Source organism: Asparagus officinalis, chromosome 5 (genome assembly GCF_001876935.1).
Source record: "Asparagus officinalis chromosome 5, Aspof.V1, whole genome shotgun sequence".
Taxonomy (NCBI): domain Eukaryota; kingdom Viridiplantae; phylum Streptophyta; class Magnoliopsida; order Asparagales; family Asparagaceae; genus Asparagus; species Asparagus officinalis.
The window spans coordinates 29,547,034-29,566,168 of NC_033798.1; the positions used below are offsets into that span (position 1 = coordinate 29,547,034).

Consider the following 19,135-nt stretch of genomic DNA (forward strand, 5'->3'; position numbering starts at 1 on the left):
ATTCAGTGAACATGGTTTCATCATGAGCACCCTAAAAGGATTCACCTTGGAGATGACATGAATTGATTGACCGACCAGGTAGTGTCGCATTTTTTGAACGACGAATACTAAGGCAAGACATTCTTTCTCCACTGGGTTGTACCGGTGTTCAGCTCCGATCATGGTTCTGCTGAGGTAGTAGATTGCATGCTCATGTCCTTGGTCATTGTTCTGAGCTAACAAAGCTCCAAGATAATGATCCACGGCTCTCACATATAACAAAAATGATTTTCCTAATATTGGGGCCACAAGGACAGGTGGTTGAGTGAGGTATCGCTTAATCTCCTCAAATGTTTTTTGACATTCTTCATCCCAAATGAATGAGACTCCTTTCTTCATTAATTTGAAGAAAGGTTGGTAGCGACTCGAGAGATTTGATATGAATCTCCAGATGTATGCCAATCGGCATTGCAAGCCTCTGAGCTCTTTGATGTTTCTCGGAGGTGGCATTTCTTGGATAGCACGAACATTTTCTGGATCGAGAGAAATCCCTTTAGATGTGACTATGAATCCATGAAATTTACCGCTAGACATTCCTAGGAACGATTTGGTTGGATTCATCTTCAGTTGATGCGCTCGCATGATATTAAACATCATCTTTAGATCTGCAAGATGATCGCCTTTGTTTTGGCTCTTCACAGTAATATCATCCACGCAACACTTTGTCTTTTTACGTAGATGTTCGTGGAAAATTGTATACATTGCACGCTAATAGGATGTATTAGCGTTCTTCAGTCCGAAGGGAATTACCGTATAACAGTATACCCCCAGTGATGTTCTGAAAGCGGTATGCTTTTCGTCTTCAGGATACATTTTAATCTGGTTATACCCTAAAATCCGTCCATAAAAGACATCCTCACATACCTACAAGTATTGTCGATCATGACATCTGTGATGGGGAGTGGAAATTCGTCTTTTGGACATGCGGCGTTTAGGTCACGAAAGTTGATGCAAATTCGGACCTTGCTATTTTTTTTGGGCATGAGAATGATGTTAGTCACCCAGTCAGGGTTTTGTTCCTCTCTGATAAACCCGAGTCGATAAGCTTTTTGACTTCTGACTCAATCATCTTCATGATCTCTGGACGGTACCGACGTTGTTGTTTCGTAACAAGCTTTGCATCCGGATCAATATTAAGACGATGCATGGCTACTTTAGGATCAAGACCGGACATGTCTTCATAATTCCAAGCGAAGATATCTATATATTCTCTGATGAGAGATATGAGGTCTTCTTTCTTGGATGGAGATAAACTCTCACTTATGAAAATTGGCTTGGAATTGGTTTCATCTCCCATATTAACTTGATCAATTACCTTATCTTCTGTGGGAGGCTCACGCTGTTCGAAGCTCATATCCCATAAAATGTTAAGGCGTTTGATCCAAGGGTCGTTGGTTGACTCAACCAACTTTTCATCATCCTCGTCTGCATCTTCATTTGAATGATCAATCAAAATCATGTTCACAGAGATATTTTTAAAGAATGTTCCGATGCTCACATCGGATTCTCATGATGATGTTCCAGATGAATGGTCTTGCCATAGACAATCATTGACTTCAATCTCTGAAAGGGGAGGGGTTGAAATGTAGCCTAACCCACTTATAGTTTTATGATAATAATCAGGAGGTTTTCCTTCTAGAGTGAAAGATTAGATTGGTGCTCGTCTTCCTTTCCCGAAGTTTAAATATTCCTGTTTATCGAAGTCATAACCCATTCGTCTCATCCGATGGATAGAATTGGGTTCATAATAATAAAATTGTGAGATTCCGAGATCTTAATCTGAACTTTCCCCCTTGGGTAACTCAGAGCTGACTTTACCGAAATAGATTGGCTTTTGGCTTTTTTTTAGACGAGACCATGAAGAAAGCTTTCTGCACATCTTCCATCTCTTCGAATGTAGCGAAGGATGATTTGAGTGGCAAATCGAGTGATACCTCAGCATACAATGTATGTCAGGGTTCTGTACCTACATCTATATCAGTCTCTGTCTTCTCACATTCAGAGGACATATCAGACAAGTAAGCCAAATTGAAATCTTTATTAATGAACCACTCGCCCTCACTCGGTACATTATTATTATTGAGTTCATTCTGGCTCATTACATTCAGATCTAATTCCCACAGACACTCTTCCTTGGGGTCGGGCTCGATGTCAGCTTCGTTGCCACTGTCGGCGGCTTCCTTCGGCTGCTCTGGCTCTTGGGGTCCAGATAGAAGAATGAGCTAGTATGAAAATTTTCCATGCCTCTGAAAGGTTGCTTCTCTGCGATCAGCGTTTTGACTTCTCCCTCATCATCGGTATATTTTATTACCTGATGAAGGGTAGATGGGACGATGCGATTCGCATGAATCCAGGGCCGTCCTAACAATAGATTGTAGGACGTGTCCGCATCTATAACATAAGAAGTCACCTGTGACTTGAGATCACCGATTTGACACCTGAGTTTGATCTTGCCCAAGGGTCGGGTGTTGTTAGCGTTGAAGCCGAAGATCGTAGTCTAGGTAGAGCTCAGCTGGTGTAGGGGAATCCCTAGGACTTGCATGACCCGGTATGGCATGATGCTGAGTGCAGAAAAAATTTAGTCCGCTCTTAAGAGGACGCATAATGCGAGACGTGATAGACGTGGGGACTCATAGGGTACAAGTGTCGATGGTTCCGAGGACACACGGGAGCAAGCTCAAGTCGTGCACATGATAAAGCTGGTAGCTCATAGCAGGCTCAAGCCGGATGTTCACAGCCGGTTCAAGTCGACGAGGATGTCATGCGCTCCCAACTTCACACACAACCGGACGAGGATATCATCCGAGCTCATGCTGAAGGTGAACGAGGAAGGGGGAGAGGAAGAAGAGGGAGAGGGAGAGGGAGAGGAAAGAGAGTTGTAAATATTTGTTAAATTTTGATATATTTCATAGGATGTTTATGTTTGAAATTGAATATTACGTTTGAATGTTACGTATTCGATTGATTATGGATTTTCAGTAAGTGAATTGAATTTGGGGGTGCAATTGATCATGGATTGGTATGTGTTAATCTCTATTTGATAAGATATGTGTTTATTTGTGTTTGGAATTGCATTGTGGATTGATAACTTGTGCATTGATATGTATGTATTAGTAGGAGTGAGATTTTTCAGTTGAGCGAAGGCTGGAGGAGCTCTGAGAAATGGTCGAGGTTGAGAACCCCGACCATTTCTGGCATGGGTTCTGACCTGAGCTAAATGTCTGGGCTAAAGTTTCTACTAAATGGTCGGGGTTGGGAACCCCATCCATTTCGCAATAAGCAATGCCAACCCTGACCATTTTTACATTGACTAAATTAGTCGGGGTTTCGCACCCCAACTAATTTGGCTTCTAAATGGCGGGCAACCTCCTAAATAGTCAGGGTTACCAACACGACTATTTAGGAACGATATTAAAAAAAATTGGCCACTTTCTCACCACAATGCTAACGTGGCGAGAAAGTGGGTTGATTTTTGTAAATAACTTTGAATATGGTCGATTTTAAAGAATAAATTATAGAATGGGTTTAAATAGAAAATTTCTTCAAAAAAAACTCAAACTAATTTTGTTTTGAAATGTTACGCAAAAGAAAAATAACACAATTTATTATGTATAATAATGCACACCATTAATAAGAAAGGGAGAGAGAGTGTGAGATGGAAATACCCTAAAGAGATAGAATTTGAAGCTCTCACTCCCTCTTTAATAGCGTATCGAGCGCTCCCTCTTTAATGGCGTATCGAGCAGACGATGACCACGATTACCTCTTCAAGGTCATCTTGATCCTCCTCTCTCAATTCACAAGGAACGAGTTCAACCTCAAGTCTAAATCCTCGAGTATAAATGCACGGTCAGCGTCGAGTCTAAATCCACTCTCTTTATGATGATGTTGCACGCGGTTTCTTCCCTTCCTTTTTATATTTTTATGATCCAAACATCAAAAAATGAAGTAAACTGCCAGCTTTTTGGGTTTTCCTTGGATGTTAGTTTTCATTTTCGGGCTTTTCAGCATTTTTTTGACAAACCAAACAGCCCCTAAACCACAAGAAAAGCCAGAGTTAAGTGACAATTTTAGCTACTCAATACCAGGCAGGTGTTTGTTCTTGAGCTAACTAAACCAACATATTAAATACTCTCAATTTACACACAAGAAGCAAGAAAGGCATTTAGCAATGTAATATACCACTCGCTAGGATTGACAAAGTACAATATATCACAACATATTCCCATCACCATATGCATGTGCACTCTGAAGCAAGATTTCGTAACCAGACTCAAAAATACATCAGTGCAACTCGGTCATTCATCGATCTCAGTAGATCGAGCTTGAGATCTCGATGACTTCTGATCTGATGAAACTCCTTTCAGAAGATCTGCATAAGTTTTGGCTACAATCAACCAAGAATGTATCAGTAGAGAATAGATTTCAGTACCATAAGGGTATCAAGTACAAGAGGATTTCAGTGTCAGCTTATGCCAACAATGTGACATAAAGGGTAAATATCCTTATTCAAAATGTCACAAAACCCCCCTTTAAGCCTTGGGGTTTACAAAGAACCCCTTCAATTTTCATGCTTTTTCACAAAAAATAATAATAATGGTACCAACCACAATTTTTACATGGGTGTATAAATTACGTAGGATGATATTTTGGCAGTGAAAATTTTGGTTCATACTTTTAGGAGGTTTTCTTGAAAAACATTGAAAGTTAAGGGGGTTTTGTGACATTTTAAGAGGTACGGGGGTTATCTAACATGCCCAAACTTAAAAGGGATTTTGTGAAATTTATCTAGAATAAATGCTTCTAAAGACTAGAGGCTATCCCAACCAAACCCACCCCAAAATCATATTGTGACGGGAAAAAATAATGGATGAAAAATATAGTTTGACTGTTCATGTCTAGAATGAGAAAATTTAGGAATAATCTAGAAACTGACTAGAATGAAGAAATGCGTAGATAATATGAAGCATGTGTGGTATCTCTGCTTATAAATGAATACAGAAGGAAACACACAGGTCAAATTCCACAATAAAAAAGAAATAGCAGTGTATCAGAAAATAGAAAATAAAGTATTAATCAACATAACGTACAAATATGACCAAAATAGACCATAAACATTAAAGAAAAACTATGAAATTTTATACAAAATTTTCACGAAATTCACAAATCTCTAGTACTTCATTAATTAACTGATTACTGGAGAATAACTTAGGAAACAGGTAACCTGCTATATTTGAAAGTATAAAAAAGGCTAAAAACTAATCAACTTTTAGAAGTGCCTCGACCAGGCTCTATTTTGATTTGGTGTATGAACAAATATATGCAAAACATCAGAACTCAGAAGCCATCATTTCTTTCTCCACCAAGAATATGGGAAAAGAAACTTTCATAAAAGTTAGAAAAGGAAACAGGAAAAGGATTTCTCTTCCACTTCCAGAAAAGAGTCGCTATTTATATGCAACTCAATCGTAATTCAATAATTATCTGAACTAGACAAAAATTGAAACTGCAACTATCAAATAATAATAATAATAATAATATCTTGGTTAAGGCACATCTAAAAGCTAGAATCTACCAACCGGTGCTTCCTCATAAAGTCTGAAAAAGTCATAACCTTGTCTGATATGTCCATGATAAATAAGCTATACATATAACATACAAGTATAACCGAAATTAAATTTAAAGATTCTACTTTTTTCTATAAATGCCAGGAATTTCACGAATCTCTAGTAGTTCATTAATGGAATGCTTACTGCAAGAATAACTGAGGAAACTGGTCACCTGCTATGTTTGGAAGAAAGGGAAAAGAAGACTAAAACTCAATCAATATTAAGGAATCTCTAGCTATTTTAGTTGGTCTGAGAAGTGAGAACAATTGTAGAAAACAAGAAGTCTCATTTCTTTCTCTGTCATAAACATTCGAGAAAGAAACATTCTTAAGAGTTAGAAAAGAAGTAAGAAAAAGGATTTCACTTCCCCTTCTCAGAAAAGAAAAAGGAGAAAAAGACTCTTTCGTTAAAAATAGAATTTATAAGTGCAACTAACAGGAAAATTCTTCGTTCATGCACATCTAAAACTATAATCTATCAACCATTGTTTCATTACAAAGTGCAAAAAGTCATACCTTTGTCCGATATGTCCACCACAGGCTCTACTATATGGACAGTTAAGCTGCAGGAGCATGATGCCACTCTATGCCACAGTCTCATGCTGCCATTCTAGCCTCCTCAGCATCAGGAATAACAATATCAAGCCTCATCAAAGGCCGATACGCCTCCGGTATCTCCGCACCAGCCTGCACGCAGACCTCCACCACGGCCGGAGCCTTGCCATAGTACCTCCTCAGGGCTCCACTCAATGGTGGCCCGTCCGGGTCCCGCACATGCCACACGTAGTTTGGCGGGACCACCTCGTCCAGTGTGGCATCCTGCCACCCGTGCTTCCCATCCCTCCACTGGTGCTTGAACGCGCCACACAGCTTAGCATTGTGGCCCCATGGTCCCACGTGCACCTCCGAGCAATACCCGCACGCCTTCACTGTGTACTTCCTCATTAGCTGCCGAACCCCTCGCCTCACCATGTTGTATGCCTCCAAAGTCGTCTCGGCNCAACTGGGTCGAGCTCTGAGAGCAAGGCTTCAACGGCGGCTCGGTCAGATATTTTCGGCTCGTCGACAAACCCACCTCGGTCGATAACCTTTGTAGAAAAGAGAGAAGACAAAGTTATTAGTTCATCTACCCCACAAGGGAAGAAGTTCTCTAGGATCAAGAAGTAGGCCCTAATACCGTGTAGAGATTGAAAAAGATAATACCATTATTCCATCTAACTCTAACCACTCTTAAATAGATATTAGGAAGGTTACATAAGCAGGCATGTATGTTGACCTAAATACCCAAATAGTGAATAACTGATAAAATCTGACAACCTTCTTGCCAAGCATCCGAATCGGAGAAGCGCGGCGGCGAGAAGGGTATTGTGGAAGATCGACGCCAGCCTGGATGCAGAGCTCCATGATGGCAGGGATGCGGTCGTAGTCAAAGCGGGTTTCATGCTTGATGCGGCGGCCAAAGGGGTCGAAGAGGTGGTAGGATTCGATCGGGAGGAGGACATCATGAATGGAGCCTCGAACCCATACGTGGTGGCTTCGGGTTGACATTGCCTGGACCATGGCAGTCTTGGATGCGGTGGCCGATAGGACCAACATGGACTTCTGGGCAGTTGCTGAAAAAGGGGGAGGGAAGAACTTTTCATGATACAAAGATAGAAAATATCAGAATGAGCATGTATTGCATTTAAGTAATTTTAGTGTAAAATAACAGCAACAAAGTGTTATCTCAGTAACACAGGTCTCAGCTGATGTGCACTCACCACATGCATGCACACTCACACACAGAGGGAGAGGGTCACTGAAGGGAATTGTTGTGGTATATGCCTTTCTTTCTTTCTTTTCTTTTTTTTTTGGGTGGGTGGGGGGTGGTGTTGGTGGGGGGTATGTGACAAGGAGGAGGAGTATACAACTTCATAAGCAAAGTATAAACAAAAAGCAAAAAACATGTAAGCATTTGATAGCAAATATTTATTCTGGGGTTGGAGTTTGCTACTTCATATCTCCAGTTAAAAAAAGAGAAGGATAAATGTATTGTAACCATCTATACATCTCCAAAATAAACAAAGAAACAAAGAGCGGGATAGGTATGTAATCCCTCAGTAAAAGGAATTGAAAATGCTTCAGTTGGTACATAAACTGGAAAATCAAGTCCCTCTGGAAAGAATCCTGGAGAAGATATTAAACTACCGGAGACAAATATATCTATGAGAGATTGTCAGAGCGAAGTAATGTAGCCACAAAGAGGGTAGAGGACAGATGAAAGTTCTAAAAATAAGGAAATAAGTCAGGGAATAGGCTAATAGCCAGAACTTAGAGATAGCGTAATAAAATTGTAATTATAAAAAAGAGAAGCTGACAATCATCTATAGATTCTATACCTACAACCATGGACTGGAACAACTGTCAAGAGCTGAGAGAGGCCTTTGATCAGCACTTTCCATGATTCCAGAACCTCATAAGCTACAGGAATGAGTTCTGGAACCAGTAAACCATTCTTTGGAGGCTCCAGAGGCTTCTCTATTCCCTTTTCTGCAAGCTTTTTATCTGTTCTCGCAGCTCTTTGTATCTTCTTTAGTGGTATAGGATAAGGTTTCTTCTTATTCTTTGGCAATATCGGAGGGAGATCTACATTTTGACGACGTTGCTTTCCATATTTCTTAACTGTTGAGGGATCATCAATCTCTTGAGACAAACAAGCATAAGCTTTTGATGTCGTCTTCGTCTTTTCAAAATAGTGAAAAGGTTGTTGCCCAACCTGCAACAAGGAGGAGATAACAAGGAGAAAGCAATAAGACTATATGCCAACATATAAGAATCTACCAAGCTCAACCAAATTTCAAAGAGACGCTAAATAATACTATTAGTAATTAATTCTTGTGAAAGGATGCTCACTGAGATAATAAATTGACAAATTAATGTAAATGCATCTTAGAGGATAAATTTCCTCATTCTCAAGAGTAGTTGTAAGACACAGGTGAGATGGTGTTCTCAATCTGTAGCTACATAGTCAAATACATCCTTCCCAATCTTTTCATCTTCTCATTTACAACCCTCAGCAAAGTGTAAGGTAAGGTTACTTTGAACACCCCAAATATAACCCCTTTCTGTTTTCCATACTGATCAATAAGAATATCTTGCAGATAAACATGGACACAACAGATCCCTTGTTTCTTAAATCCTAGAAACAAAACCAAATCCAAATCCATGCTAAGGCAGTAAGCATAACCAAATCACCAATATATAACTATGATGTAGAGACGGATTTCGCTAACAGTCCTAAGAATCCTAATCCACACTTATGGCATTAAGTCCAAGCTAACAACGCCTATAAACTGAAAACCAAACGGACACACCTTTCTCAGTTATAGAACAAGTTAACACCCAATAACAGATTTGCATGATAATTCAATTAGATCTCCCATTGCGAAGGACCAAACTCTACCAGTGTTCCATTATTATGTATGTTACGATAAGCATACACGCTCACTCTGATTCTTGATTGTGTGGCATCGCCATAGCTCCATTATATTTGCTATTAGAAGCATCCCATTTGCTAACACTCAGGTATCATATCAGATGCTTGAATGAACCAAACTTGTATTCAAATCATATGTAGGTCAATCAACCAAACAGAAAAAATTGAAGGTATGTCGTGTTTTAGTCGCTATTTATGCATATTCAAGGTAAATCAGTCGATTTTGTATTTGATATGAATCTAATAGAGCCCAGTTAAAAAAAAAACCAGATTTCCAATCCAAACACATTCTCAAAATTGCCATGACTGTTTGAAATAACATTATCAGGAGATTTAACTGGGCATGATAATTTGGGAAAGAAAATCAAATTTCAGATACCAAATCCATTCACAGAAATATCTAAAAAATTTGAAACACCATTAACAAAACCTACACACACACACACACATAGTTAAATTTTTAAAAGAATTAAAAGCTTTTGGTTTTCTACTTCATACTTCAAATTATGAAAATAGAACAAGACCCATTAAAGAAAACATTGGAAAAAATCCAATTCCTTCAAAATTTACACCCAATTGTTTAAAATGGGGCAAAAAATCAACAGCATATAGCAAAACCTTGAAGAAGCCATGGGCTTTGGTTCTTCTAGTATCCACAAAACCCAAGCAAACACCTGCAGAGATAAAAATGAAGAGCTAATTGAGATAAAGTCTTGTGATGAAAATACATCTAAAAATGAAAAAATAAATTATTTTTTTTAAAAAAAAGAGACGAAGTAGAGAGGGGGCTCACCCTTTTGAGGAAGAAGAATAGACTCCATTTTTTTGCTTTTAATTTGGGAACTGCGAATAGAGCTGAGGAGGAAAAAAAGATCATGGGAACGGGTAAATGGGTGACGGATCGGGTTCTTGGATGATCCGTTTACTTTGGGTTTACAACACTCGCATACTGACCTAACCATGGACCAGCACACTGTGGGTCATTTTGCGGGCCCACAAGTAGGTGCCCTAGCAATTTCTTGCAGCAAAAACTATTTCAAAGACAACAACATCATCATCGTCATCATTATTTACTAGGAAATCTTGGTTAGGTAGGTTTAACGTTTCAACATTCTTTATCAACAAGGAACAAGATTCGGAGTCCTAATCTCTCTCATCATAAGGAAAAATTCTTAGATGCTCATTGAGAAAAATTCCTCAAGGATCCAAAATATGAGACCAACAGGGGGACATGTGAGGTGCCCCCTCCTATTGCATAATGAGTTGAGTTTGGTCATCACTCAACTCATTATGCAATAGGAGGGGACACCTCACATGTCCCCCTGTTGGTCTCGTATTTTGGGTCTCTGTAGCAAAGCCCGCTCATGGAGCATCATTGTTGCACGTTCTAGCTCAATCAAATTGTGTCGTGTGGCACTCGCTACTCTCATTCAACTGTCTCACTTTAAATGCCATTCAATTTTTGGTAAAATGACAAATCACGTCAAGTAACTCAATGAGCACCCAATAATCTATCCTTAGATCTCTTACTCCGGCCCAAATAAGCAGGCAATAAACAAAGCCAAGCAGAGGTCCTTTTTGTCCCTTGCCTAGTCGCATTCATGACAAGTCCACCCTGTTGTCCTCCATCCACATACAATATCAATTATGCCACCCAAACAAATTTTTTTTTTTTAAATACTCATCCTTACATCCTTTGTATATCATATTAGCCCCTCAAATCGTTGGAGTTATTATCAGACCACCCAATTCTCATTATTTCAAATTAATCCTTTAGTCGTCATCTTTAATTTTTGATTAGATGGACTGAATTCAAAATAACAGTTGCAGGGGGACCTAATGACAGTTTCAACGATTTGGGAGAACAATTTGAAAATATCTTAAAGAGTCGATGGTGCTAATAACAATTTTAAATTCAAGATGTTTCTAAGAAAATCCTAACTTTCTTGAATTGGGCCTTCACTACCCCGAAGTAGCTAAAAGAAATAAAAGTAGAAAAACACAGCAAAGTGCCAAAAAGTCCTTCGCCTTTTCTCCCCTCCTTTCTCTCCCCAGGCATTATTCTTCCAGAAATTGCAAAGCGAGGGATGTTCTCTGGCCTGCTTCCAGCTCAGGGGGAGATCCACGGGCCCAGGGTGGTTCTGACGGCGGATCCAAAGCCCAGGCTCCGATGGACCGCCGACCTACACGAGCGCTTCGTCGATGCCGTTGCTCAGCTCGGAGGCCCAGAAAGTTTGTGCTCCAATCTCTCTCTCTCTCTCTCTCTCTCTCTCTCTCTCTCTCTCCTCTCTCTCTCTCTCTCTCTCTCTCTCTCTCTCTCTCTCTCTCTCTCTCTCTGTTGCTGTTCTTTCGCTTAAAGATGGCATTTTGTGAAATGGGTAGTTGTTCTTCTGTCGGATTCGTTAGTGGTTTGCTTCAAGTTTGATGTTTTGGGGGCAAATGTAAGCTGCTGCTGTGTAGTAGTAGTAGTAGTAGTAGTAGTAGGTTCTTTTGAGAAATGGCTTGGGGTTTCACCCCTTTGGGGTTTCTTGCCTATGTGCCCCTAATCCAAGATATTTGCTAATTTGACCCTGCATTCTTCCACATTTGGGAGCGCACAACATCAGCAATAACAACGAAGACTTCATCCCAAATTTCTGGGGTCGGCTATGTGAATCCTGCAATGACAACGATAGGGAGGATATGCTTGCTAATTGATGTTTATAGTGTTTTTCTTACCCGCCGTGTTCGATTAAGATATAAGCACTGTAGTTATGTTGGTGCGGATAGACCCCCTGTACTATTTGCCGAAATGCACGTAGACGTCAGTGAACTTTTTTGACTCTTTTGAGAGAAAATATTTAGCAACTTGGGGTCTATCCGCACCAATAGAACTACAGGGGTCTGTAAAACTTGTTTTTAGCTCTTTTAAGAGTTCAAAAGTATTCACTCAGGGGTCTGTCGGCACCAATAGAGCCACAGGGATCTATCTGTAATTGGGCGATGCAGGGGCCTATTTGCAGTTACCCTTTATTAAAGGGTGACGTTTGTGAAATGGGTTCTTGGTTTTATCCCTGATTTATTCGTAATTTACGTCAACTTGAGAGTTTGTGCTTGAATATTTCTCTTTTTGTTGTTGTTTTTCTCTTAAAGATGGCATTCTCTGAAATGAGTAGTTGCTATTTTCTAGGGTACATTGGTGGGTTTTTTTTTCTGAAATGAGTAGTTGCTATTTGAATTCTGCTGTGGTATGTACTATGTTTGTTTGTCGATTTACGTTATTTTTTGATATAATTTTGGTGTTATTTAATCAACGGTGGAGGTTTTGAAACAGGCTCTTGTTTTTATTCTTGCTTTGTTGGTAATTTTTGACAATTTGATGTTTTGATCTTTCATTAATTTAAAATCTCGTATCTGTTAGAGATTATTTGTGCTTTCTTCCCTCTTTTCATACCTGTAGTAGCAAAACGAGCAAAATTGACCCGCTCGATGCTGCGACATTAATGTGGAAATTGACAAAAAATTTAGTTTAAACATTGGTTTAAAAATGCACCATGTACCTAACCATAAGGAATTAAAATATAGCAAGTTAAAACAAAATGTCACAAACTATGCAATATATCAAACTGCTGAAATAAAGTGGGTTTGAAAATAAATAATTCAGTTGAGTATGTTGGACCTAAGAGTGAATTTGGAAGTGAGTCGATTTTAAAATGATAGGGTAAAACTTTGGACTTACTGGAAAAAACTCTTTCTGGAAGGGGTTGGGTTTTGGAAGTGAATGGGAGTAAACCTTGATTTATAGGAAAGTCATCTTCAGTTCGTCATGTCGTAAGATTAGCATGGAAAAAGCCAAAACAAATGGTTTAAGCATTTTGTTTAGAAATACATTGTGTACCTAACAACTTAAAACAAAGATATATCAAATTACAATACAATAAGAAAATTACAATGTATACTAAATTGTTGAAATATAAAGCTGGTTTGAGAATAATGAGTATTTTGGATCTAAGTGTCATTTTGGAAGTGGGGTAGGTTTAAATATGAATGCGGGGTAAACTTTATGTTTACAGGAAAAAACCCTTTTTGGAAGTAATAGATTTAAAATAAACGGGGTAAGACTTTGGGTTCATCGGCAAAAAAGCTCTATCTACACTAACTATTAAAAATGTAACCCCCTCTAACCTTATAGTATATGGGGTATAACACATATGAGGTAAAACTTTGGTTTATTGGCGAAATACCCTTAATATTATATTATTAAAGTTGATGAAGCATTTTGGGTCTTGGATTGACTTTCTAAGAGTGGGCTTAAAAATAATTTACGAAAATAATATGGGTTTATAATGAAAACTCCTCTATTTATTACCTTTTCGTATCTTTAGTTAAAGATCTACTGTAGCTTCTCCAGTGACGAGCTACAGTGGATGACCCTTTAATTTTAGTATATAGATTAATGTTGTGTGTAATGTAGAAATTGGTTCTTTTGTCTTTTATGAGGTGTTTTTTTGTTTTTCTGTTTTTTTCAATTTATGTTTCTTTTGGGTGGTTGTGTATTTTAGAGTTATGGGCTATAACTGTTATCAATCATCCCTCATATTGATACGTTTTCAATCTGAAACAGGTCTTTCCTTTTATATGCTTTCATGATTGTGCTTTATTGTCAATTTTAGTTCCGTTGTGTAATTTTCTGTTGGGTTAACTTGGTCTTTCTTCTCCTTTGAGTTGATGTTGGTCGATTTTGATGTATTTTAGTAGATATAATACCTTGCTTTGATAATTTGATGAGTTAAATTCTAAGATTATTTATTTATTTACGTTTATTTCTTGTCTTCACTAATATATACATAATAGAATTAAGGATAACAATCTTAACTATTAACTTCTTGTCCGTTCTATGTTTGCTGGTGATTTTTCAGCTAACAATCAAGGAACCATTCAAAATGCAAACGTGCTTTATTGATTGTAAACCTTTTTATACAATTTTGCTGCAGAAGCAACTCCAAAGACTATCATGCGAACAATGGGTGTGAAAGGGCTTACACTTTTTCACCTTAAGAGTCATCTCCAGGTTAGTATGCACTAGCTTTGATTTATACCCGTTTGTTATATCACCCATGATTTGGTCACAATTTTACTATCTTGGTTAGTCGGTTGCAGACAGTTTGTTAAACTTTCAATGTTAGAGAATGGTTCTTACTGATTACTTTTTATTGTCTTCCAGAAATACAGATTAGGTAAACAATCAGGCAAAGAGATATCAGAGCAATCCAAAGATGGTAAGATCATAAACTCCAATTTTTTTTTACCATATATCAAGTTTTCTCTCTTTTTTATTCATAGTCTATTCTACTTGTGTGGACAAGATGTTATCAGCACAAACAGCTGTAAACTTGATGATATTAGCACAAACTGCTGTATACTTGATGACCAACAGTGTATATGTTAAGTTTGCTCTCAATTATGTTGAGCTAGTTCATAAATTCAGCTCCTGCTCAATTCTGAAGATAGAGTAATGACATAATTAAGGATTTGTTTCCAATCAGTTTCAAATTCGGAAAGGATGCTTCGTCCACAGATCAGTCATGCTTAAGTCATGATTCTTAAACATTTTGTTTTGTTTTGTTTCATGCATTACAACCATATGAGAAAACTTGTAACTATTGCTACTCTTCTTTTCCGTAACTAGAAATAACATTAGGAAGAAGACCTGCTTCCTAAATCTTCTTCTAGACATTCAACCTGAGATGCTTTTTGTGCTTCTCTTATATTATTGATAATGTCTTAGCCTTGTTTTACCCTTCAAAGTGAATTCTCTTTGTGTTTTGGTTCAAAAACTCAGCCTCTTATCTTTTGGAAACCCCAACCAGCAGTGCATTGTCTCCAAGCGTGGGTACTCCTGATGCGAATGAGTAAGATCACACTTAGCAATTTTTCATTGCTAGTGATTACATTTCCCAGCACAATGTCCTAATGTCTGATTCCCCTTGTAGGGGGCAGGAAGTCAAAGAAGCTTTAAGAGCTCAGATGGAAGTTCAGCGAAGACTTCATGAACAAGTGGAGGTACGTCTTTTTTTTCTAATTGGCTTTTATCTTAAATCTTTCCATAATGGAAAACCGAGCTTGTAGGAAAGTAGAGATTATGCAGTTACATATTTTCCCAATGCTAGATTAAAACAAACTTCTCTAACTTTCCTAATATACTAACTAGTAAGTACTCTAATATCTCTTTCCTGTTTGTTGAACCCTACAACTATCAAATTCTTCTCCTTTTTTATATGAAAATAATTCTAACTCCCTATTAGGAACTCACTTCTTGTATTAATCACTTTTTGATTTTGAATGCAAATCACATCTCCACAATATGCTATTCGATATCTATTGAAAATTAATAATGATCTCATATAAATTATTAGTTTCAGTATTGAAAATTAATAATGATCTCATATAAGTTATTAGTTTCAGTATATACATGTAGTTGTATCCCCATGCCCTACATTTCACAGATTTGTCGTGTCTCATACCAGCACTCGTACCTGTACCTGTTTCCATTCAACTTGGATGTTTCCATTCAACTTAGATATTATCGAATGAGATTATTGATATAATTGTTTTAGTATTTTTTTTAATAGAAGAACAAGTGTGCCCCAAACTCCAATTCTTGACTACGTGACTAATAGCAACCAGGGTTTTAAATATCGATTATCACCAAAATTTATATTAGATTGCGATTATCGAAGACAAGTAGTAAAATCGGAGAGTCATGTTAGATGGTGTACATATATAATATAATGTCCTAAAATGTAATGGGCACCATAATATCGTTGAACTCTGAGGGTCGAACACCTTCGAGAGAGCTTTGAGCGTCGTTGAGCTTTGACTTGGAATGCTTTCCAAAAGGGGTCTTCAATTGAGAAGTTTCGAGCGATTGAATTTAAGAATATAATGGTGGAGGCGGAGAGAAACCCGAATGGTGGAGGCGGAGAGAAATTAGGGTTGGGAAATCGAGTGATGGGATAGGTGCGTGAGTTCTTTTGCTTTTATTTAATGGATATCAGGTTGGGTCTGGAAAACAATGGTTTTGTAACCAAAACGAAACCAATAGTTGGAATGTGATTTTTAGCAAAATCAGGTGATTTAAACCACTCCAGAAATCAGGCAATAAAGCAGATTTACACTGATATATCGGACAAAATTGGTAATAAACGATAAACGATCAAATTTCTAGAAATTGTTGCGGTTTTGGTCCAATTCTGATATATCAGCGATAGGTCAATAAAATCGGCCAATTTTTAAAACCCTGATGGCAACTATAGAATACACCATTTTATACTGCCTTCTTCCTCTTTATGCATCATAGTCAGCCTACTGTTGCAAAATAGATTTTAAATTCAACACCGGGAAGAGTTTTTGAACTCTGTTATAATTTGCATTAAATCTGCATATTTTTATGATAATTGGGAGTCCAACTCTTCATTTATTCCATGTTTTTCACTCATTTATCAAGGAAAAAAATCATAAGAGTGCCCTCTACATAAAATCATATAGGGATAGGCAATGAAGATAGCCTTGAATGAACCTTGATGCATACCTCACTATTGACTATAGGTGCAGTATGCACTGAGAATCTGACTGCACTGATGACTGAGTGATTTTCCTTTTCCCCTCAACATATAATTGCATAGTTAGCTGATTACTGAATATTGGCATTTGTTGCTAATCTTTCAGGTCCAAAAGCATGTACAAATCCGAATGGATGCCTATCACAAATACATCGATGCCTTACTAGATAAGGCATGCAAGATTGCACATGAGCAGATAGTTTCCGCTGGCTTAAACAACCCATTCATGTGCGCCTCTTCTGTACCTCTCAGCCCATCTTCGTTGCCTCAGATATCAGTTGAAGCAAAGTCCTCACTCTCCTCCATTACAGAAGGCCAGTTTCTCTACCAGAAGTCCCCGCAACTAAAGAGGAACTTAACGTAGACTGGTATCTCTGTTTCCCAATTTTACCAATAATTTGGTGAAGTTTCATGGAGCTTTGATTTTGAATGAGAAGTGTTGGGGGTGTCTTCTCTTGTGATGAGAAGTCTCACTTGAAATTGGTACTGTGGTGGATTTGTCATTGGTTATGTGCTCACTCTCTTTAACCAAGCAAGATTTTATCTAAATGCTTCCTTTTACCAACTTGTGTTATCTGCCTTCTTGTTGAACTTGTTTATGTGTATATGAGCTCAGATGCACATCTAGTTTGTGATTCTAATATATTTTGCAGGGGATGAAATGACTGATATTGATAGAAATACACCAAGCACTTGAGTTTTTTTGTCATATCTTCTACATGTAACGTCAGATGGATATCTTATTCATGAATACACACTACTTCCAGATGTCCTGATATCATTCTAGTGCTCGTTGATTCGGCCACAAAGGCGAAGCTTGTGCTCGTCTATCATATACTTCGAGTCGAGCTCAGGCTCAGATTTCCATCTGAGCACGGACTTCCAGCAACCATCACGGTAGGGGATATTATGATGTATGGTTCAAAGTTAGGTAGTGCTTATATATAGATGCACGTCTGATTTCATGATGGAACTGCAGTTTATATGCTTGTCATGCATCAGTGCACATGGTTCGTAAGATGGATTCTGTGTTGTCACTATTCAATTTCAACTACAAAATCTCACATAAAATTTTGTATTATGGTGCACTACCGATTTATTGAGTTTGGATAATACTTTAGTTTCAATTACAAAAAAAAAAAAAAAAAAAAATCAACGTGGAAGGTCTATCCGCAACAATGAAACTACAAGGGCAGTAAGTTCAAAGCAAGAATAATACATGGATTCATGTGCAAGTAATCCATTGTTCTATTCATATATATATATATATATATTATATAATATATATATATATATATATATATATAATATATATATTATCAGGGCCGGTTCTGAGATTTTAGGGGCCCTGTGCGAAAAGTAACACAAGATCATTCTCTATATACAAAAAATCAATAAATTCCAATTTGAATCCCTAAAATGCTAGGGAACAAAATGTTACCGATCAGACATTAACATGTTACTTGATTTTTTGCATCTGGATAGTCTTTAACAATATAATTTTACCACTATGACGTATTCAGACCATATTTATGATCATTTTCCCATCAAGCAATTAAAAGTATACAAATTTCAATATCTGGAGATGCAATTCCTTGTATGACACTAATGCCTAATGGCACGAAATCACTTCTCCAAAATCAAGAAATAATGGCTAACAAATCAAGCTTAACAAGGTCAGAAGTCCAATTTCATCAAAATAACTAAACGAACTGAAATTAATTTCCACAAACCATAAAGATAATTCAAATTTAGTTCAATAATAAGCTCACAGCAGTCAAAAATCATTCAATTTTTTACTACACCGAGAAAAAAGCACTTTTAAGAACAAAAGTTGCCAAAGTGCAATGAATGATTTCGCAGGTGGCTTGATTTTAAGACTAACAGGGTAAAACTTTGGGTTTATAAACAAAAAAGATCAATTTTTATTGCAACTGAACGTACCAGATCGCTGATACTCTCGAAATCAGAATCTTGATGGCCATAATCTCATCAAAGGAACGCATCGAGCGGCGATGCAGCATCGCGCTCCCTCCGTCTCCAAATCAACTCGTAAAGCTCGTAATCCTCAGGCCTAATCGGATACTTTTTCCTCTCCATTGAATTCTCCGAAGGAAGAAAGGTGAAAAAATAAATAGAAACTGGATTGGAGATCGTGAATTGCGAGCGGATCTAGGAGGAAAGTAACACCTAGATCTGTAAAACAAGCAATGATTGCTAGATCCAGAACGGAGGAGGAGAGGCGATTGGATAAATTTTTTTAGGGGGCCTCCTCAATTTTAGGGCGCCCCTGCTGCGCGTCGATCACCTCGCACACTCCTCGAGAACCGCTCGAGTATATTATATATATATAGTAGTATATATATATATATATATATATAATATATTAATATATATATAGAGAGAGAGAGA

The 19,135-nt window shown here is 37.8% G+C and overlaps 2 protein-coding genes across 2 annotated transcripts; one reads left to right on the forward strand and one right to left on the reverse strand.

The window, feature by feature from the left end:
• On the reverse strand, positions 4,142 to 9,988 carry LOC109843136 (APO protein 1, chloroplastic-like). The gene is given in 8 exon segments (XM_020412070.1): positions 4,142 to 4,426; positions 6,164 to 6,648; positions 6,651 to 6,735; positions 6,965 to 7,193; positions 7,195 to 7,260; positions 8,026 to 8,402; positions 9,741 to 9,796; positions 9,916 to 9,988. Coding segments are annotated over 7 exon segments (1,245 nt in total). The 5' UTR covers positions 9,944 to 9,988; the 3' UTR covers positions 4,142 to 4,426; positions 6,164 to 6,244.
• Positions 11,143 to 17,408, forward strand: LOC109841306 (protein PHR1-LIKE 2-like). Its single transcript, XM_020410234.1, has 6 exons — positions 11,143 to 11,354; positions 14,096 to 14,172; positions 14,326 to 14,380; positions 14,944 to 15,013; positions 15,095 to 15,164; positions 16,830 to 17,408. The coding sequence occupies exons 1-6, from the start codon at positions 11,210 to 11,212 to the stop codon at positions 17,085 to 17,087; spliced, it is 675 nt and encodes a 224-aa protein (XP_020265823.1). The 5' UTR covers positions 11,143 to 11,209; the 3' UTR covers positions 17,088 to 17,408.